The following is a 22,404-nucleotide window of genomic DNA, read 5'->3' on the forward strand; positions in this document are numbered from 1 at the left end:
CAGGCTCCTTACTAGAATGTTACAAAGCACATCAAAGAAGTTTTCTCTTGGGGCGCCTGGGTGGCATAGTCAGTTGAGCGTCCGACTCTTAGCTTCAGCTCAGGTCATGATCTCGCGGCCGTGGGACTGAGCCCCACGTCGGCTCCCTGCTCAGTGCGGAGTCTGCTTCAGATTCTTTCTCCCTCTCCCTCCCCACTCTGTCGCTCCCTGGTCATGCTCTCTCTCTCTAAAATGAATAAATAAAATCTTTTTTTTTTTTTAAGTTTTCTCTCACAGGTCCACTTGAATTATCTAAAGGATAGGTAATGAGTTCCTTGTCACCAGAGGGAATCAAGCCCAAGACAAAAGCCTGTAGATGAGCAGTGTCATAGGAAGAAGCTGCATTTGGAGACAGATTGAATGAAATCATTTCCGATGTCTAGTAGTCTGTGGTCCTGAAATTTGAAGAAATAAATAGGGGTAGTGATGCCTTTTACCAGTCACCCAGTTGACACTGCCCTCTCTCCCTCACTCCCCATGTCTGTCCTGGGCCTCAAGTCCACTATCTACATACCCATTGAATTGTGCCCCTTCCTGTTGTCTCACTGTTACTTGAGCATTTCATGTCTGGACCATTGCAGTAGACTTCCTGACTCACTTCCTTGTGTTCGGCCCATCCTCACATAAGCATGAGCTTTCTAAAGAACAAATCTGAATTTTTCATCCCCGTTGCTTAACCCAGCAATGGCTCCGTAACTTCTTAGTGTGACAGTCAGGCCCTTTCAAACTCACGTCCCACCCCTGCCCCATCTCGCACTCCCCTCCTCAAGTCACTCTAACTTGACACGGGTCCTTGGTACATCTCTTAGCCTTTGCGCTTGCTGCTCCCTTTTCCTGGACCTCCATCTTTCTCTTTTCCTCTCTGGCAGACTCCTAGTCATCCCTCAAGGGTCAGTGTGTTATAACCCCTGCAGGCTTTACGTGTCCCTGCATCTCATGTTGTCCCCCTGGATTTCAGTTATTTGTTGACAAGCTGTCATATACGGGGGGGGTCCAGAAATATCCACTGAATGTAGTGATCTGATGTCAGATCAGAATCAGCTAGCACTGGTTTTTACCAAATGTTGGAAAGTGGACCAAGAAAACTACAATACAGTGTGCTCTGTGTTGTTTTGCTTTGGAAATGCATGTGCCCATATGAGCATGCATGGAGAAAGTTCTTTGTAAACAGAGCTCAGAGCATCACTGGCCAGTAGTTCAATGCATCGTATTCCCAGGTCCCTCCTTCAGCTGGACCCCTAATGTCCCAACTCTGACTCCTGAATTTTGAGTAAGGAGCCAACGACCGCTGTCACTGAAGAAGAAATCCAAATAGCCAATAAGCCTCATTAGCAATAGAGAAGATACGAAACAAGGCCAGACACTGGATCTCATCACAAACTGGCACAAAAATATTGTAAAATGTTGGTACCTGGTGCTGGTGAGCCTGTGGGGAAATGTACACACCATGGGTAAGAGAACAAACCGGTCCAACTTCCTAAAGGATGTTTGTCAAATTGCTCCAAAAGCCTTAACATTTTAAAATTTAAATGCCATTTATTTGAGGAACAGGGAATAGAGTCACATACCTGAAAATTCCAAAAGTACCAAAGGGTATCCAGTCAAAAATCCTCCTCCCTTCCCAGCCTCTGTCACCTACTTCTCTTCTTCTGAAGCAACTTTCAGGATTTATAAATATACAAGACAAATATGTATGTAGCCAGCTTTCTTACTGGTCACAAATGGCATCATGGTGTACATCCACTGCTCTCTATCTTAAAACTGTACAAACTCAGGGGCGCCTGGGTGGCTCAATCATTAAGCGTCTGCCTTCGGCTCAGGTCATGATCCCAGGGTCCTGGGATCGAGCCCCGCATCGGGCTCCTTGCTCAGCGGGGTGTCTGCTTCTCCCTCTCCCTCTGCCCCTGCTTGTGCTCCCTCTCTCGCTGTGTCTCTCTCTGTCAAATAAATAAAATCTTTAAAAAAACAAAAAAAAAACTTTACAAACTCGGAGATACATGTCTCCAGAATTTATCCTAAACAAATTATCATGGATTCACACAATGACTGAGTTGCAAGGGTGCCTTTTATCATATCATTAATGGTAGTGGAAGGTTGGAAACAACCTAAATACTCAGTTGTTGGGCATTAGGTTAAGGGACAGCTACACAACAAGCATTAAATGAAACCAGAAAGATACTGGCTAACACGCTAAGTTGGTTTTTTACCATATGTTCTAAAATGGGAAAAGAAGATTGTCACAATGCAGCATATTTATATTATACTTTATATAATATTCAGATGTTTAATATTCAAATTAATATCCATATTAACTTTTGAAAACATATATTAATGTGGTCACACATGGGGAATGTTGACAGTGGCTATTCTGGGGGATAGGTAGATGACAGGCTTTGGGGGTTGGGTTTTATTTGATTTTATTTTAGCTTCCTCATTTGTTTTAACAATGAACATGAATGAATTTTACAGTTAGGCAGAAAAGTTATGTAAAAAGTCAGATTGTCTGGAAACCTAAGCACCTATCCTTCACGTCAGTCTCCGTGCCCTCAACTACCCTTAATCTCTAAATGATGGAGAGGGGAAAACCCACTTCAGAAGCTACCAGAATGGAAGGACTGAATTCACAGCCATTTGCCTTCAAGGAAACCTGACCAGGAGCAGCTCTCTTAGAAAAACCCCATCAGCCTTCCTGATTTTAGAGAGTCACTGAAACGTGAATTACAGGGCTGGAGAGACTTTGTTATACAGAGTGTTTGTTGAAAGGGGATTGTTAGTCCTGGCGTAAAAGCTCCAGCAGGAGGGCCCCCTTGCTCCTAGATGCCCAGTTCAGGGGCCTCCCCTTGGTCCGGCTCAGCCTCTTAGTTTCTGATGCTGAAGGCTCAGAACCCTCCCAATCACCTGTCTTTCTCTGCTGCATCCAGGAGTTTTTCTATGACATCAAACATGGTGACCTGGCGAAGAAGTCCCTGGACATCTCGGTCTGGGACTATGACATCGGCAAGTCCAACGATTATATCGGTGAGTGCTCCTGGCTCCCAGAGAAAAGCCCATCCTCCCAGGAGAGAAGAGCCTTAAGGATTCAGGCTTCTCTTGGAGGGTTCAGGGCACTCTGTGTGTTTTGGTGGCCGCATTGTCCAAACACGTACTGATCTGGGTCCAATTTGGGGATGCTTTTATAGGAAAGGGCTTACAAAGCTGGGTGACTGGGTCATGGTTGGTTATTTGCTGAACAGATCACCTCCAGTGGATAATCAAATCACAGAGGAGAGTGGGGTCTGTGGCCTCAGAAAGTAGGGTGCAAAGGAAGTCCCCTTAATCAATTTGCGAGTCTTGGAGGAAGATTCTAGTTTTCCCAGCTCCCCTTCAAATGATGAGGAAGAGCAGTCATTAAAGATAGAGCAGGGAGGGCACTCCAGGCAAGGGACACAGCATAAGCAAAGGTGTGGAGGCAGGACTGGACAGGGTGGCCAAGCTGACCCTTTGGAAATAGACAAGGGGTACCCAGACATAGTGGGAGACAAGTTTCGGTGAGTGCGGTGGTGACTTACAAAAGGTCTTAAAAAAATGAGACCGTGAAGCTACAACTTAATGCTCCAGTAGGGAGCCATGGCAGGTTCTTGAGTAGCTAGTGTGCACACAGAGAAGGCCAGGAGTAATAACAACATCCTAACAACAGCCCTCCATGAAGAAGGACCCCAGGTTGCTGGAGGGGTCCCTGCTGGTGGCAGTTTTTCCCCAACTAAACATTTGGATCCAGAATGAGAGTCCCATGCATAACCTCCACTCTGACCACCTCCCTCTCTCTCCCCATCTTGTCTTCCAGGAGGCTGCCAGCTGGGGATCTCGGCCAAAGGAGAACGCTTAAAACACTGGTACGAGTGTCTGAAAAACAAGGACAAGAAGATTGAGCGCTGGCACCAGCTACAGAACGAGAACCACGTGTCAAGCGATTAGGGTGGGCCCCCAGGTCCCGGCTCCATGCCCTACCCCATGCCAGGTCACCCGCCAGCCTGACCCAGCTGCCCTTCGCACTCTGGTCTCTCTTCTCTCTGCCTCCCCCACCCTCTCCCTCCTTGCACCTGCCTTTGAGGTGCCCCCCTGACCTTGGGCACTGCTGCCAAAGACCTTTCTCCTCCATCTGTGATGCTGTGGTGCAGGCCCTGACTGCAGCCCCTCTCTGGTCCCTCTAGGATGGAGCGGGAGGGAGAGGGATGCAGAGATTTTTACAAGGAGGCTAGAATTTAACAAGCTTTCTGGGAAAACTGCAAAGGTTCTTCATCATTTAGGACTGTTTTTAGACCCTCCTGGCCTTGAACACACACACCCACCCCCCCACACACACCCCCCACACACACCCACAAACACACACACACACACACACACACACACACACACCCCTTGTGTTTCCAGTGTCGTGTCTGTGTATGCCTTCAGCTGTCAGCTGACCGGAGCAAGTCTGTGAGGACCAGCACTGGGGCAGAAATAGAGCATCCAGGCCCTCACTGCCCCTCCACACCATACCCCCTGGTTGCCAGGAAAACAGACCACCATGTTTAAACTCCCTGGTGACTAGGAAGGCACCCTCCTGGCCCCAAATGCGTCCAGAAATAGACACGCGGAACACATAAAGGGGCTTGGCAGCCCCCTCTTTCAGGATGCCATCTGTTTGCTTCCTAGCAAAACCCAACACCCTTTCTCTAGCACTCCCCATCCCCCATCCTTCCCTCTCCCCCTCCCTAACCTTACACCCCATCAAACTCTTTCTCAGCTCCTCACACTCCTCTGTTCCTGTCCATCTCTCTCTCCTTTCCGTCTTTCTAAGAAGGTAAATTAGCAACAGCAAAAAAATACCTTAAGCCAGCCTCACCCGTTCCCCAGCTCGGCCAGCAAACTCAAACTGGCCCCTCCCCAGTTCCAGTTAGGCCCACGCTTCTCAGCACCGCCCATGCCTCCTGGTGGCAGAGCCCGGGGTCCCTGGCTGGGCCAGCTACTGGCGCTGCCCCCGGTGCATGGTGGCCTCCCGTCAGCTGCATAGACGCCCCTAGAGGGCTTCCTCGGCCCCTGGGCTGCCCATATAGGTGCAAAAGGCATTTAGAAACCAGAGCTCCGGGTCTGGGGCGGGAGGGCTCTCCAAGCCCCCAGCCTTCCCCCTCCGTCTGCTCTTAAGTAAACACACTGCTCCATCCCTGGCACTCTTCGACTCTCTGCTTCTCTGATCTCTGGAGTCCTGTCTCTCACTCAGAACCACCTTGAATCTCTCTGTCCGTGGCTCTGTCTATCTCTTGCACCCTCTTCACCAAGTTTGTCGGGAGAATAAAATACCATCACGAATGTGAAGCTTCAGAGAGTGACAGATCCTGACGCCCAAGACCGTTGTTCCATCATGAGTCGTCCGGTCTTTCTTCCTAAAAAATTAAAAAAATAATAATAAAAAGGAGGAAAAGGCGATGAGAATGAACATTATAAATGCGAGGCTGGGGTCAGGGCATCGTCACTGCCCCATGAGAAAGGCTTGTTTTCTCCAGGTTTCCAGTGTCTTCCCCCGTGAAAAATCCTCTCCTTCTGTCTGACAGCCTGTCGTCTATAGATGCCATCAGATGGACACTCCAACTCTCACTTTCTCCAAACGCACCTTTTAACCTTTCCCAATCAATGCCTCCACCCTCAGCTCCCTGCGCAATTCATCGGAAGACTCTGATTTCTTGCCTTGAATAACCATCTTCTAAACATCAAACTCGTCTCCTTCCCCAAGATGGCCAGTGACTTCCAGGCTGCCATCTTGCCTCCTGGCCCTGGCCCTCCGTCAGTCCCCGTGGCGCCCACTCTCAGCCCACCTCCTTCCCACGATTTGCCCCCAGGAGAAAGCATGCTGGCTGCACGGCTCAAGCCTGACACTGGTATTGGCGCTGGAATCAGCATGCAGCAAGCTCACGGTGTCCCCGGTCCGGGCGCATGCTGCCCCTGACAAATGTAACCACCTCCCTGCCTAGAATACACACACGCCCTCCAGTGCATGCAGAACCGCCCACTGCCTTTCTCTGTGATGATGTAGCCAAAAATAAAGTAGGAATATCCAGGAAAAACTGGTGGCCGGGGTTTTTCCTTTCTGGTTTCTGGAAGTGCTTCCTTCCCATCAGGATACGTGATGCTATTTGGAGAGTCAGTGTTTAATGAGCATCTGCAGCTATGTCCAAACCTTGGGGTTACTGCAGTGGACAAGGCAGATGTGGTCTCTGGCCATGTTGGCCGACTCCACACCCTCTTAGAAGAATACTTTTTGCTGGTGCCCACCCAACAGGGGTCCAGCCTCCGGTGTGGAATTAGACAGTGTCAAGGCTCAAAGAGACAAAGAGTTGAGCCAGGGCCTAGTTCAATCAACTCACTTATCTGACAGAGGAATAAGCCAAAGCCCAGGGAAGGGACTGACACGGCCAACGGCTCACGGCAGCAATGCCAGGAAAGGAGCTGTTTCACTGGACTCCTGGTGCAATGTCCTTAACACGCTGATGAGTAATATCACAGATCATCAATGCCTCCTTTATGTTCTAGCACCTTCCATCCTGCAAGGAGTCTTCACAGGTGGCCCCCAACAGTCCTGAACATGAGCTGAGGAGGTAACTAACTTCCCACGGGGATTCTTAATCTCACCAAGATCTATCCCGAAAGTGTTTAAGTAATTTATCAGGAATGTCGGTTACTTCCCAGAAGGAACCATCAGTTCCATCCACCGGATAGCCACGTTAGAGACAAGATCTTTTCCTTATCCCCAAAAGAGTGGTTCTCAATCCTGGGGAAGAGATAGGCATATTAGGGTCACCTGGGGAGATTTTCTTTTCAAACTACCCATGTTCTCCCTGCCACTCTGCCCCCAGACCCTAAATGTGCCCTGGGGACAAGCTGTATATTTGAACATATTTCTTAGTCGATGCCTTGAGCTTCCCGCCTCCCTCATGACTTTTCCAACTGCCCTATAGTCCATCTGTTTTTCCTACAATTTAACCAGTTGCCAGCAGGTGGAAAGAGGTATCAGTTAGGGCCATGCAGCCCCCTCCAGGAGCGGCAGGAGACCCTGGTTGCCCTGTGCTCATGGCAGACATCACTAATCTCTCCCTGCACTCATAGCAGACATTGCTAATCAATATGGCATCTTCCTCACAGAGCCTGCTAGCAGCCTCTGAATCCTGCTCAACACAGCATTCTAGGCAGCCGCCAGCAGTCAGTCGTGGGCAGTTGAAAAGAAAGCTAATTTCCATCTCTAAAATGGTTGATCTCCTTCCCCAGGTATGTGGACATGCCAGAGAAGCCAAGATGAATATACATGAGGAGAGTTTTCATAAATATGGGTATGCCTGACTTGGCTAATGTACCTGCTTCAAGCCGAATTAGGGCCAAGTAGGGACTTCGGAATGGAAGAACTTGACATAATGCAGGACATAACTCCCTTGTTCTAATGGAGGAGATATGTCAAATGTCACTCCTTGTCTGAGAATATGGATAGTCTTCTTCTGTATAGGTTGGCTCTGCATGACATCATTAACCTTATTCCCAAGTATATCCCAAGCAACAGGGACAGTATAGCCAGGCCTAATGTTACCATTTCCTCTAAGGGGCGCCTGGGTGTCTCAGTCCATTAAACGTCCGACTCTTGATCTCAGCTCAGGTCTTGATCTCAGGGTCGTGAGTTCAAACCTCACAATGGGCTCCATGCTGGGTGTGGAGCCTACTTTAAAAAATAAATAAAAATAAATAAATAAATAAATAAAATTGATTTGATACTGGTGGGTATCCTAGAGAATAGATCAGTAAACCAGCCCCAGCCACCTTGGAAAAGGGGTTTGTGGCGTTCAAGGGCTTCTTGTAGCCAAGCGGCTTGCTGCCTGATTTTATCTATACGTATTCTTACTTCCCAGGAGGAGCTAATATAGGTGCGGCAAGTGGTGGGGTTAGCCATCATAGAGACTCTGCCCTGTTCAGCAGGCAATCAGGTCATGAATAAGAGGCATTTCTATGGAAACGTAAACAAAACACAGGTTAGGGGCTCCTGGAGACGCGCCTTCCAACCGGCTCCCTGCTCAGCGGGGAATCTGCTTCTCTCTTTCCCTCTGCTCCTCCCCCACTCGTGCTCTCTCTCTCAAAAAAATAAATAAAATCTTAAGAAAAAAAAAGAAAGAAAGAAAAACACAGGTTAATGGTCGGAGCAAATTACAAACCCAGTGTGAGTGTCTTGAGTGCGGCCAGTGAGATTTCTAGATGTCAGGCTGGAGGCACCTTCAGATGGAGTGGGGGCAGGCAGCCTGAGTTCCTTCATCTCAGCAGCAATCTGGTGGGTGTTTCTGGTTTGTAGTTCAAACGTCCCCAGCCATCCTTTTGAGGGGCCTGCAGGGCAACAGGCACTCCTGTCAATATAGGAGCTGTTGAGACAATTTCTCCAAAGTTTATCTCAAGGTGTCCAGCATCCGTCTGCAAAGCTTCAGCAGAAGGAGCAAGGACTCCAAGACAAGAGAGTGGGAGAAGATCAGGAACCTGAGTTCGGAGAGTCATTGCCAAACATTCGAGGAAACCAGAAGGATTCAAGATCCAGCCCAGTTTTATAGGTAAACAGCAAACACTCAAAGATAATTAACCAGAACCAGAATCTGACAAACATCCACAGTGTTACTGAAACATAATCTTTTTCTCTAAAGTCACTGTCCCGTTAAAGATAGCCAAATGAAGACTAATATGTTTGTTTGTTTTTAAAGATTTTATTTATTTATTTGAGAGAGAGAACGAGCGGGGGAAGAGGGGCAGAGGGAGAGGGAGAAGCAGGTCCCCGCTGAGCAGGGAGCCCGACCCGGGACTCGATCCCAGGACCCTGAGATCATGACATGAGCCAAAGGCAGATGCTTAACAGACTGAGCCACCCAGGCCCCCCCAGACTAATATATTTGTAAAATAAGTTCAGTTTTAACAAACTTGGCTTAATTATTTACAGAAGCACAGCAAGAATAGTGATTGTTCTTGTGCAGATTCCAGAAACAGACAGACAGATGAGATTCCTCTTAGACAGATTTCCCCTCCTTTGAGGAGAGACAGGTACGGAGCCACTTCCAAGTCCTGTCCCTTACCAGTGGTCCTGTAGATTGACCCAGAAGGGTCCAGAAGGCTAAAAGCCCAGAAGGCACAGGAAGAAGACTCCCCGTGTGCAGGCCAGCCGACTTACCCGGTCCCAGAGCCCATCAGCTCAAACAGATGGAACAGAGGCATGTTTTCTTTCCACCAACAAAAAGTGAAAATAGGCAGTCAGTCCATGCCCAGTCCGGAGTAGACAGAGAGCATCTCCAAAACAAAAGGGTTTGGACAGCTGCTTGGGAAAACTTCCTCTAAGCCTTGGCCCCGCTGGCTCCCCCAGCCACCAGCAGCTGGTTCCATCTGTCACGGCCACCAGCTCTGGCAACATATGGGTGGGCCCTGGGCCCTACGGCAGCCAGCCACCTGCTCTGTCTCGGGGAGTCCCCGGGGAGGGGGGCGGGACTGGACAAGTCAGAAGCACAGCTTTTGGCTGCTGGCCACAATCTGTTACCAGACCCAGAACCAGTTCTGAACTCAGGTTCCGCTGCTCACCACTCGAAAATCAATGCTCAAGGGACACATGATGGTGGAAAGGAAGGGTTGCTTTATTCGGGGAGCCGGCAACCTGGGAAGATGACAGACTGATGTCTCAAAGACCATCTTCCCTGTGCAGGAGGAGCTGGGAGGCTTTAAAGGGGAAGGCACGGGGAGAGGAAGAGGGTTATGGGCAGGAGAAGCAGGTGGATAGTCGTCCGTGGACAGGACCCAGAACAGGCTGGCTGAGATCACGGCAGCTGTTTTCTTGAATGTGGTCAAGCCTTATGCTCTGGGATAGTTTTGTCCTTCTTTCCTGGAGACCAGGCGTCTGCAAATCTCAGGGACGATCCCTTCTGCTATAGACCAAGGGACTTAGGTCAGCAAGCATAGAGTGCAGAAGCTTGAAGCAAGTTACCCCTTCAGACCGCTTGGAGTGCTGTTACAGGAGCTCGGTTCTCTCTCTTCAAATTTTCTCTAAACATAAAACTGCTGTAAGAAATAAAGCCTATTAGTCGAAAGGGAAAATATATATAGCATGATGCTTAAAAAAAAAACAAACTGTGAGTGTGTGTGTGTGCTTGTGTGTGTGTGTGTTAACCTAGAAAAATATCTGAAAACATCTATACCGAAGTGTTTATAGTGGTTTTTGAGTTTTAGGATCACGGATGGTCTTTAGGCTTCCTGCTTTTCTGACTTCTTTTCCACTTTACAATGTGCACATATCGCTGTAAAGATCATAGGAAACTATAAAACAATTTTGTCAGCAATAAAAAAAGACAAAGCAGGAAACTGCAAATCCCTTTTTTAGTGACAATTTCTCCAGGGTAAAGCAGAAAACCACAAATTGGTTTTTAATGACAATTTCTCCTGGGTGAGGTACTAATGCAGGTTAAAAAGCAACAGTTTCAGGGGCACCTGGGTGGCTCAGTCGAGGTAAGTGTCTGCCTTCAGCTCCAGTCATGATCCCAGAGTCCTGGGATGGCCCCTTGGACCCTGGGATGGACCCTTGGACCCTTTGGTGCTCCCTGCTCAGCGGGGAGTCTCCCTCTCCCATTGCCCTTCCCCCAGGCTCACACGCTCACTTAAAAAAAAAAAAAAGCAACAGTTTCAGAGTCCAGCCCGATATTCTGGGCCGCCGCATAAAGGACGAGAGGGTAGTTAAGTTGTGGATGGAGCTGGTAGGGTGGAAGCCGTTCTGGGTGTTTGTCATGCTAAGCTCCTCCCTTCTCAGGAATTGAAACTCACTGAATCAGGCCACAGGACCTCGGAGGCTAGAGTTCCCTGCAGCCAGCTCCTCAGCCACAGGCACTCCTGTCCCTGCCCTGAGAATCATGGGGGAGCTGGAAAAGACCCCCGCCAGGTTTCTGGACAAGTTCATTGAAAACTTTCTCCTGCCAGACACGCATTTCCGCAGGCAGATCAAGCAAGCCGTCCACATCATCTCCACTTTCCTGAAGGAGAGGTGTTTCCAAGGTGCGACCCACCCTGTGCGGGTGTCCAAAGTTGTCAAGGTGAGCCCAAGCCTCCCTGCCTGGGGGAGGGGTGCCTGGATGGGCAACAGGTCCCGCAGAGACAGAGAGGGAGAGCAAAAGGGTAAAGGTCTTTGGGGCTGGTGGTTTCTGACATATCCATACCCCCCCCAAAAAAATCTAACCATAACTCGTTAGAATAGATTCTGGGGTGAGGCCCTACACCTGTAACTTTTAAATAAATGTCCTGGCTGAAGTTTATGAACCACCATCCTCAGCCACATCCATTTCAGAGACAGGAAAACAGGCCCGGCTCTAGTAAATAATTTGCTAATGAACAGCCAGGCTGGGGACACACAATTTCTGCAGAATCATGAGCTGTTTAAGACTACGTCCCGGGGGCTTGTTTCTGTTTTTTTCCTGACAAAATGGCTTCCAGAGCCCCTCTCCAGCCAACAACAACTAGCTGTTATTCTGATTTTGTGTGGCTACAAAGTTGTAGGTGTCGCCTCCCGTAAAGTAAATACTCCACAAAAACAGAGCCAGGCGTTGCTGAAAGCTCAGCTTTTCAACTTCCCTGATGAACTAGGATTCTTTTTTCTTATTGAGGTATAACGAATATACTATGTGATATTAGTTTCAGGTATGCGATATATTGATTCGACAGTTCTATACATTACTCAGTGCTCTTTATCATAAATGTAGTCACCACCTGTCCCCACACAGTGTTATTACAATATCATTGACTATATTCCCTAGGCTGTACTTTTCATCTCTGTGACTTATTTGATAACTGGAGGTTTGAACTTCTTAATCCCCTTTTATTTATGTCACTCATCCCCCACCCACCTCCCCTCTGGCAACCACCAGTTTGCTCTCTATATTCGAGTCTATTGTTTTGTTTGTTTTATTTTTTAGATTCCACATATGAGTGAAATCATATGGTATTTGTCTTTCTCTGTCTGACTTATTTCACTTAGCATTATACCTTCTAGATTCATCCATGTTGTTGCAAATGGCAAGGTGTCATGCTTTTTATGGCTGGAGAATATTCCATTGTGTGTGTGTGTGTGTGTGTGTGTGTGTGTGTGTGTGTGTGTGTACCACATCTCCTTTATCCATTCATCTTTGGACACTTGGGCTGCTTCCATATCTTGGCTATTGTAAATAATGCTGCAATAAACATAGGATTGCATGTATCTTCTCTAATGTTTTCATTTTCTTTGGGTAAATACCCAATGGTGGGATTCCTGGATCATAAGGCAGCTCTATTTTTAATTTTTTGAGGAACTTCCATACTGTCTTCCACAGTGGCTGCACCAATTTCCATTCCCACCAGCAGTGTATGAGGGTTCCCATTTTCCTCCATCCACAATGGGGACCCACCATTTCTATGGTATCATGGGCTGGTTAAGAAGTGATCATATAGATAGCACCTGCTGGCTGTGAAATTTTGAGCAAGTCACTGCACCTCTCTGTGCTTCACTTTCCTCTTCCATAACTCCCAGTGCCTGATAGGGCTGTACAGATTCTATGATGTATGTAAACTCCCCAGCACGGGCCAGCCTACAGTATATAATCCTATATAAGATAGTAAAGGTTAGGGAGTAAAGAACACAGATGCTAGAACGAGACAGCCAGGGTTTGAATTGCAGCCCTGCCACCTCTCACCAGGAGGCTGGGCTTCTGTATCCCTTCTCTGAGCTCTTGTTGCCCCACCTGGAAATAGGGGGCTGATAACAAGAGTATGGGAGTCATAGAGTCCTGTGAGCATCATGGGAGCTAAGACTGCTGATGCCCTCAGCGCAGAGGCTGAGGCTCAAGAATGTTAGTGATTGTCCTCATCACTTTATATAGGGAGGCTCTCCTCCATAACTGTTAGTTCTCATTTTCCTCATCTGTTTTAGGGTGGCTCTTCGGGCAAAGGCACGACCCTCAGAGGCCGATCAGATGCTGACCTTGTGGTCTTTCTTAACAACCTCGGGAGTTTTGAGGAGCAGCTTCACAAACGAGAACGTTTCATCTGGGAAATTAAGAGGCAGCTGGAAGCCTGTCAAATAGAAGAAATCTTTGAAGTGCAGTTTGAGGTCCGGAGTCTGCAGCCTGAGAAGCCCCGAGCCCTCAGCTTTCAGCTCCGGAACCGCTATCTGGACGAATGGGTGGAGTTTGATGTACTGCCCGCCTTTGACGTCCTGGGTAAGTGCGCGCACGCGCACACTCTCTCTCTCTCTCTCTCTCTCTCTCTCTCTCTCTCCTCTCACACACACACACACACACACACACACACACACACACACACACACACACACACACACACACACCAGCTTTCTGCCTTTGTCCTGCGTCAAGGCTTCTTTCTCTTTTCACATTTCTGAACAGAAACTTCCCACAGTTGGAGAGTCTTACCATGACGGGGCATCCCATCAAAGTGGGGAGGAGATCTTAGAATGAATGAGGTCATAACCCGCCACAGGAGCGACATGAAACGGCAAATTGGCACCATTTGGGGGCAAGACATTTCTCAGGGAACTCCTGTCAGGCTGGCTGCTTCTACTTGAGACTTCTCTTGCTGAAAATGAGGCAGCGTAGATCCGGCACAGAGTCAACATGTGAATTGCATCTTTTACCCCAAACGCGAGGAGACCCCGCTACACTTATGCCGAAGGTTGGAATCTCTAGATAATTCTGCAGAAACATTTGGACAGGAAGCATCCCCTGGTTAGGAAAACGGGTTAAACCAGGCCACCTAGGTCCTGCTCTTACTTTAAGTATTAAATGATCATCTACATTAAGCTCTTACACAGGGCCTGGCACATAGGAGGTGTTAAAAAATGCGAGTTCCCCAACTGTGCCCCAAGGCGCCCCAGGGTGCCACAGCGAAATATCTCACAGGGGCACATGGAATAGGTTAGATTTTAAATTTTGGAGGGAAACACCACAGAAACTACTACTGTTCCCTCGTACTCAACTACATACATGGAACTGGGGTGGGTTTTGTTGTTGTTGTTTGGGTTTTTTTGTTGTTGTTTGGCATAGGGGACCCATGAGAATAATACCGAAACTCTAAAACCACCAGGAAATGAGAAAGTTTGGGAATCTTTCCTTGTTCCATGTCCAGTGTTGGGTGCTGGCATTCCACTGGCTACAAAAAAGATAAGAAGGGGAGGAAGGACATACCAGGCAGAGGGAACAGTGCAAGCAAAGGCCTGGAGACGAGAGAAGATCAGGATGTGTTGGAGGACTGCAAGATGCTGAGGATGAACAGAGGGTGGAGGGCAGGGAGGGAGTGAGCTGACCCTGCAGAAGCCTGCAACCTTGGCCATGCATTTCTCCTGAGCACAATAGATAGCTGTGGAAGAGTTTTGAGCAGGGTCAGATTTCTGTTTTGGAAAGACAGCCCAACTGTAGTGTGGAAAATAGATCGGAAGAGAGGTAACACCAGAGGATGGAGACATCCAATCAACAATGAGAGGCACAGATTATCCATGGAGCACCTACTGTGGACCAGGCGCTGCTCTATGGCCATGAATGAGCCCAACAAGGAACCTCTCTCCTGGAGCCGGACAATAAGTACAGAAATAAGATAAATGGCAGGCTACCTGCTGTGACAAAAAACCTAACAGGATTGCTACAATGGAGAGCAATGGAGGGTGGAGGGCTTTTTCGGACTGAGTGATGATGGAGGATCCCCTGAGGAGGTGACCTCCGAGCTAAGGCCCAAGGGATGAGAAGGAGCCCACCATGGGAAGATCTGGGGGTTCCAGGAAGAGGAAACCGCAAGTGCAAAGGCCCTGAGACAGGAACGAGCTTGGCATCTTTGGGGAAGAGAAAAAAGGCCACATGGCGTCCGAGGCAAGGGAGCAAGGTAGGAGGCGAGATGGGAGAGGCGGCAGGAGATAGAGCACATCCAATTTCATAGGCCATTATGGGGACTCTGGACTTTATTCCCGATGTTGTGGGAAGCAAGAAGCCGTGTGACCAGGTTTTGAAAGGCCTGTCTGGGTGCTGGGTGGGGAATGGGCTGTGGAGGCCCCAGCAAGGAGGCTGGCGCCCAAAGCCCTGGTGGGAGAGATGGGTGACGGCTGCCTGGACGGGGTGAGAGCTGGAGAGCTGGGAGAAGGAAAGGCTGGGGATGGACTCCAGGCCCCCTGGCTCTGGGCCTGCTGCCCCTTCCGCTGCACCCCACGGCCAGCAAGCTTGTCTCCTCAGAGCAACTGAAAGAACCTCAGAGAAGCGCTGACATCTTAAAGTGATGGATTTGTCCCTAACAGGTCAGTGGACCAATAACGGCAGGCCTAACCCTCAAGTCTACATCAAGCTAATCCAAGAGTGCCAGGATCTGGGCAGAGAGGGGGAGTTCTCCACCTGCTTCACGGAGCTGCAGCGGGACTTCCTGAGGCAGCGTCCAACCAAGGTGAAGAGCCTCATCCGCCTGGTCAAGTACTGGTACCAAAAGGTATGTTCCTCCTGCTTGGGGAGCAGAGGGGGGGTGGTAGAGAAGGAAGAGGGGATGGTTGCAGAATAGAGGGAGGGAAGGGGTGCGGAGAGGAGGGGGAGGATGAGAAGGGGAGGCGCAGGGCCTAGGACAGGTGCCCGTGGACCCAGGGTGCCTCCTTCCTCCTGGTCCTTCCCATCTTAGGAAATGACAACCCCATATGGGCTTCCAGCCACTCTGGCCTAAACCGTGGGTCTTCCTGGACTGTTTCACATGCTCTCCTCTATCCCACCAGTCTACAAATGATGTTGGTCCTGTACTGAAAATATAACCAGTTCTCACCCCTCTATCACTCTCACCCTGGTCCCAGTCATCTCATGAGGCTCCAGGATCTGCCCTGGACCTCTCCGAACCCCCCCCCCCACCGCCCTTCAGGCCATGCTGTCTTCCTTTTATTTCCTCCAAGGGGGAAACTCTGCTCCAGCCTGTGGGATAGTCTGTCTCCCCACTAAAAATGTGCATGAAGGAAGGGATTTGTGTGTTTTATTCACCGTGGTATCTCCAGAACCTAGAACAATACCTGGCACATAATAGGTGCTCAGTAAGGAATTGTTGAATAAATTAATGAACGCTATAAACACACACACACACACACACACACACACACACACACACACACACTTCTGTGCACTTCCTGGCTGTCTGACCTTGAACAGGTCTGACTTAACTCCCTCTGGCTTCTTGTTTTCTCATTTGCAAAGAGGAACATGGCATAGCAAGAGTAAACACAGAACGTGGTGCCTGGCACAGCCAGTCCTAATAAATGTGGTCTCTTGGAGCCGTGCCAGGAGCACACAGAATAAAAGTTCACATGTATCATGTGCTTTGCTTGTGCCAGGCTCATCATAGTTCATCTTTTGTGGATGTGATATGCATTTCTGCTTACTCTCAAATAGCCTATATCTTACTTATGGTGAGTCTGTTCACTGAGTAAGGGTAAGTGTTACTCTCAAACCTGTATTACAGAAAGAGAATAAGAGTCAGAACGCTCTTCCAGCTAATAAGTAGCAGAACAAAAACTTGAAATTTGGGCCTTCCGACTTAAGACTTTGCCTAATATATAATATTCATTTTATAATATACATGTATGTTTTTGGATGAATGAGTAGAAGAAAGTAATTAAGGATAAACCTTCCTACTTTAAAAATAATCTTTAAGGGACACCTGGGTAGCTCAGTCAGGTAAGCATCTGCCTTCGGCTCAGGTCATGATCCTGGGGTCCTGGGATCGAGCCCACAGGGAGCCTGCTTCTCTCCCTCTCCTTCTGTCTCTCTCCCCTGCTCCTGCTCTCTCTCATGCTCACTATCTCTCCCTCTCTCTCAAATAAATAAATAAATAAAATCTTAAAAAATAAAAATTACCTTTAGGCAGAGCAAGACAATCCTTTATTTGCTAGACATCTTAGTTTGCTGTTGAAGGAAATTTGATCATGGAGCCTGAACATCTTAGAACTTACCAAAGTGGTTCTTGACAAGTGTAACACTGCCCCCAAGGATATTGAAAATTCATGAGGACATTTTTGGTAACCATGGTGTTAGGGGGCAAGGATGCTACTGACAAAGAAAGAAGCCAGGAATAGTAGTTATTTTACAATGAGCAAGATAGCCCTGCATGACAAGGAATTGTCTCTTTCCCTCCCTCCCTGCCCCTCTTCCCTCTCTCTTCTTTCCCATAAAACAATACAGGAATCTCACAATACTTTAACTCCACTCACCACCACCATCACTACCTGCAACTTACATGCCACTTTGTTGTGTGTTTCAAGTCTCTGTATTTTCAAAGGCTGCAAAGCATTACTATTATTTTCCATAGTTAGAGCTCATTTTATCTATCCATGTGTTTACTGCGCTCTTTACCACCAGCTCTTTCCTACATCTCTAACCTTCCTCCTGGGATCATGTTCCTTCTTCCTGAAGTATGTCCTGGAAGATTTTTTTGCTGACGGTCTTCTGATAATGAACTCTTAGTTTTTGTTTGCCTGAAAATGTCTTGATTTTACCTTCATTGTTGAAGGGTATTTTTGCTGGGTTGGCGGCCATTTCAGTACACGGAAATATATCACTCCATCTTCCGGGGTCACTAGTGAGAAGTCAGTTGTCAGTCTAACTGTGGCTCCTTTGTAGGTAATCTCTCTTATTCCTCTGGCTGCCTTTATATTTTTCTCTTTGTCTTTGATTTTATTCCATTTCAATCTGAGGTGTCTTTTTTTTTTTTTTTAAGGTTTTATTTATTTATTTGACAGAGAGCTAGAGCCAGAGAGCACAAGCTGGGGGTGGGGAATGGCAGAGGGGGAGGAAGAAACAGGGTCCCCGCTGAGCAGGGAGCCCGATGTGGGGCAAGATCCCATGACCCCAAGACCACGACCCAATTTGAAGGCAGATGCTCAACCAACTGAGCCACCCAGGTGCCCCTCAATCTGAGGTGTCTTAATGATGATTCCTTTTTCACTTGTCCTGCTTGGAGCTCACTGGGTCCTTCACTGGGATTCCTGAATCTGTGAATGGGTATCTTTCACCAGTTTCGGAAACTCTCAGCCATTCTCCTAAAACATTGTCTCTCTCTCTTCCTCACCTCCTGGAACTCCAATTAAATGTATGTTAGACCTCACTCTATCTTCCATTATCTTTACACTCTCTTCCACATTTTCCATCTTTCTGTCTCTCAATGTTTCATTCTGAATAGTTTATTCTAACATACTCTCTAATTCACTAATTTCTCCTTTAACTGTGTCTAATTTGCAATTGAGTTATTAATTACAGTTATTGTAAATTTTTGTTCAACATTTTCTATTTTATTCTTTTTCAAATATGCTAAGTTACTTCTTATGGCTTCTAATTTCCTCTAGTTCAAGCTCTTCTTTTATTTCTGTAAACAAAATGTTTCTAGTTATTTTAAAGTCTCTGTATGATCCTTCAATATTTAAAGTTTTGTGGACTTATTACTATTGTCCCCCCCCCCCTTTCTTTGCTGGTTATTACTCTTGGTATCTTGTTTCCTTGTGTGCCTGGTTATTTATGTGCTGGTCATGGTACTTGAAATTTGCTTGTGAAATCACTTGAGGCTTTGGGTTTTATTTCTTACTCCAAAGGGAATTTTGTTTGGCTCTTAGGGATACTACAAGTTCTTCCTCTCAGTTAATTTTCACAGTATCCTTATTTGTTTGGTGCTACTATGACCTCTCACAGGGGAGAAAAATAAGGCTCCAAGAGTCTAAGTTGTCTTCCAGGAACTGGACACCAGTGGAGCCAGGACTCAAACCACATCACTCAGAATCCAGAGCCCAAGCTCTTGACCCAGGAGTCAGTAAACTTTTTTCCATAATGCCCTAGGTAGTAGGTATTTTGGACCTTGTGGGCCACATGGTCTCTGTCACAACTACTCAACTCTGTAGCATGAAAGTAGCCATTAGACTCCACATGAATGGAGTGTGGGTTTGGATTGAATGGGCGTGGATTTGCTCCATGGAAATGATATTTACAAAAGAAGATGGCAGGCTGGATTTGGCCTTTGGGAAATGTGCTTTATGCCCCAGCCGGACAAGTGCACGTTTCTGATTCTTTTTCCTCCTCTCAGTGTAAGAAGAAGCTTGGGAAGCCCCTGCCACAGCAGTATGCCTTGGAGCTCCTGACAGTCTATGCCTGGGAGCACGGCAGCAAGCAAACGGAGTTCAGCACAGCTCAGGGATTTCAGACCGTCTTGGAATTAGTCCTGAACTACCAGCAGCTTTGCATCTACTGGACAAAGTATTACAACTTTGAAAACCCAATTATTGGACGATACCTAAAGAGGCAGCTTGCAAAACCCAGGTACTCTATCTCCACATGGATTAGCTCCCCACGTAAATGAGCCCCTAGATACAGATGTGGCATCTTGGCAATGAGGGCCCCTCATTTGCTGGTCCTTTTCTATGGCCAGCCATTGTGCTGAGCCTTTTCCTGCTGATTTAAACCTCCAACCGTCTGAGGCAGGCCCTCCGTAGCCACTGTACAGATGGGTAAACTGAGGTTCTGAGGGGTAAGGAGCTTGTGTTACCCTTAACAGAAAATGAGTGGAAGAGCCAAAATTTGAACTAAAATAACAGCTAGAGCAAGAATCATAATCGCTCCCGGGGATTAAGAGCTTGCTGTAAGAACAGCGCCCCACTCCTGCCCTGAGTCCCAGCCTGTGGCAGGCTGGTGTTTTGCCCTGCCGGGAACGTCTGGATCTGCCAGACACAGCCCTGGTTCCTCACCCGTCCCTCTCTCACTGTTACCCTCCAGGCCTGTGATTCTGGACCCAGCTGACCCGACGGGAAACGTGGCTGCTGGAGACCCATACAGCTGGCGGCGACTGGCAGACGAGGCCAGGGCCTGGCTGAGTTACCCATGCTTTAAGAAAGGGGATGGGTCTCCAGTGGGCTCTTGGGACGTGCCAGTAAGACCTTCTGCTTCCACCCTGTCGTCCTTCCCCACACACTCTCTGCATGGCATAGCATGGGGCATGTAAGACTAATGCTCTCTAACATACTAGTAAATAATTATGGTCATTATCTGACGTGCACTAAGCACTTATTACGTTCCAAGTCTGGTGCGGAGCATTTCACATGTGTTGTCTCGTCTCCAACCTCCCATCGTATCCTTTGAGACAGGCCGCTCCTACTCTCCACATGTCACGGGTGAGGAAGCAGGCCTAGAGAGGTCAGGTGACCTCCATCCTCTCCAAAGAAACATTCTCTCCAAAGAAATTGCTCCTTGCTAGAAGTCACATATATACAGAGTCTCAGGCTAGGCTCCATATTTTCAGTCATCTTGGGCCCATTCAGAGGGTTCCTGGGATTTGCACATCCCTTGTCCAGACTTCATTCTTCAGTTAACATGACCCTGGCCAGAGGCAACTCTTTCCACAGCCCCAGTGGGCTCATTCCTCTGTGAATAATAATAAATAATAATAGCCACCTCTTACTAAATATTGGCTTTGGACTCAGGTTCTGTCCTAAATGCTCCATTATTTCATTAAATCATCACAACACCTTTTGAGGTGTGTTTGCTACTCCCAGTCTGACATATGAGAAAAGGAGGCTCAGAGAGGTGAAGTCACCTGCTCAAGGACATTTATCTAGGGAGTGGTAGAGCTGGGATCCGAAGTCGGGGACTCCAATGCCAGTGCTCAGCCCTCCCTGGGCCACATTTGCTATGTGGGCACAGGGAGAAGTCCAGCTGGGGAGGAGCCCAGTGAAAATCTCAGCCCACCCCTCTGGAGCTCCAATGGCCTTCAGAGTTGCCCTGCCCCAATCTGGGGTGGTCAGGCCTTTAGACACCCACACAGATCCGTCACTGAATGTGGGCAACTCAGGAAGGGGCATAGCCTTGAACGTGGGGCTCTCTGTAGTCAAGGCAAGCCTAAAAGGCTGACTGCTGACATCTGTCTGCTGACCCCCTCCCCAGCAGCTGAGACTTCTTTGTCTTTCCTCAAGGGGGACCCAGGGGGCATGTCACACAGTATCCACCATAAATGCTCACAGAGACCCAGTGCCAAGTGGAAGGACCCATCCTCTGATGTGATCACGTGCTTTTCCCTTTCAGCTTGAAGAAGACAATGAGGACAATTGGATAACTTACGAACACGGAATGTATCAGTCCCAGAGTTATGGATGGCGCCCTTTATCTGTTGGGAGCCTCAGCACAGGCATGATACCACCCACTGCCCGGAAGGAAGATGACTGGTTGTGTGCCATCCTATGAATGCCAGGGAGCCTTAGGGGGAAGGGCTCCAGAATCATCCAGGCCAGCCCCCTCAGTTCAGGGGTTGGGGGAGGTCCCTTGATCCAGAGGGCGGAAGACGGCCCCAATCCCAACAGTGAGTTGGTGTCAGACCTCAGACTGGAATCCAGGTCTCCTGACCCCCACCCTTCCCCTGTTCTATGCTCTTTCCCCTCTCATAGCTACCATTTCCCTCCGGCCCCACCCTGGCCCAGCCTGTTCTCTGACAGTCATCTCTGAGAGGCAGCCAGAGAGCCTTAACTTTCTTCAGTGTTCCTGGCAGGAGGCTTATAGTCCAATATATCATCAATAACAATAAAAAGAATAGCAAATACCATGTGTTGGGTGTTTATTAACTGCAAGTCCTAGAGCCAAGAGGTATATATATCTGCGTGTTATATGTGTGTATATATGAATCAATTCAACTAGAAATATGTATTGAGTACCTACTGTGTTCCAAGCATTGTTCTGGACGCTGGGAGCACAGCAGTGAATGAAACAGACCGAAATCCCTGCCTCCTGGTCTGACTTTTGCATGCACTGACTTTTAATATTGGATCATTTGGGATCCTTCTAACTTTCAGAAGGATCTAAGACCAGCATCTTTGCGGGGGGAGCAGCAGGCAGAGGGAGAAGCAGACGCCCTGAGCAGGGAGCCTGGTGCGGGGCTCGATCCCAGGACCCTGAGATCATGACCTGAGCCGAAAGCAGATGCTTAACTCACTGAGCCACCCAGGTGCCCCAAGAATGTCACATTCTTGACAACTGATCATTTTTTATATTGATTGCATGTTGAAATGACAAAACTTTCTGAGATGTTGAATTGAATCAAAATGGACTTCTCTGTTTCTTTTTGCTTTTTCCTACGGCTCCTAAAAAATGTTAACATTACACCTGTGGCAGACATTTGATTTCTATATATTCCACAGCTCTGCCCCAAAAGGCAAATCACTGGATTAAAGAACACACTAGACCGATATACATTGTCACACTGTCTCGTCCTTGGTACCAAGAAACAGCATTTCATTTACAAGCCTCCGAAATATAAAAACCCCCCAGAAGTGCTCACAAAAGG

At 48.0% G+C, this 22,404-nt stretch overlaps 2 protein-coding genes across 10 annotated transcripts in view; both read left to right on the top strand.

Annotated features, from left to right (window-relative positions):
- The window catches only part of RPH3A (rabphilin 3A), a 268,394-nt gene extending 262,274 nt beyond the window's left edge, over nucleotides 1-6,120 (top strand). For 7 of the 8 annotated variants that reach the window (XM_027575139.1, XM_027575140.1, XM_027575145.1 and 4 more), the window contains 2 exons: nucleotides 2,961-3,057; nucleotides 3,863-6,120. In XM_027575139.1, coding sequence (XP_027430940.1) covers nucleotides 2,961-3,057; nucleotides 3,863-3,993 — 228 coding nt within the window. In that variant the 3' untranslated portion in view covers nucleotides 3,994-6,120. The remainder of the gene's footprint in view (nucleotides 1-2,960; nucleotides 3,058-3,862) is intronic. The other variant, XM_027575138.1, reaches the window with a different exon arrangement.
- A 4,681-nt stretch (nucleotides 6,121-10,801) lies between these two features.
- On the top strand, nucleotides 10,802-21,663 carry OAS1 (2'-5'-oligoadenylate synthetase 1). 2 transcript variants are annotated; one of them, XM_027576218.2, is made up of 6 exons: nucleotides 10,802-11,138; nucleotides 13,004-13,292; nucleotides 15,368-15,552; nucleotides 19,165-19,397; nucleotides 19,851-20,072; nucleotides 21,153-21,663. In XM_027576218.2, the coding sequence occupies exons 1-6, from the start codon at nucleotides 10,959-10,961 to the stop codon at nucleotides 21,181-21,183; spliced, it is 1,140 nt and encodes a 379-aa protein (XP_027432019.1). In that variant the 5' UTR covers nucleotides 10,802-10,958; the 3' UTR covers nucleotides 21,184-21,663. The 2 variants fall into 2 exon arrangements, with proteins under 2 accessions (XP_027432019.1, XP_027432018.2); XM_027576217.2 differs by having other exon boundaries at nucleotides 10,807-11,138; nucleotides 19,851-20,004.
- The last annotated feature ends 741 nt before the right edge of the window (nucleotides 21,664-22,404 follow it).

This window comes from Zalophus californianus, chromosome 14 (assembly GCF_009762305.2).
Source record: "Zalophus californianus isolate mZalCal1 chromosome 14, mZalCal1.pri.v2, whole genome shotgun sequence".
NCBI lineage: Eukaryota > Metazoa > Chordata > Mammalia > Carnivora > Otariidae > Zalophus > Zalophus californianus.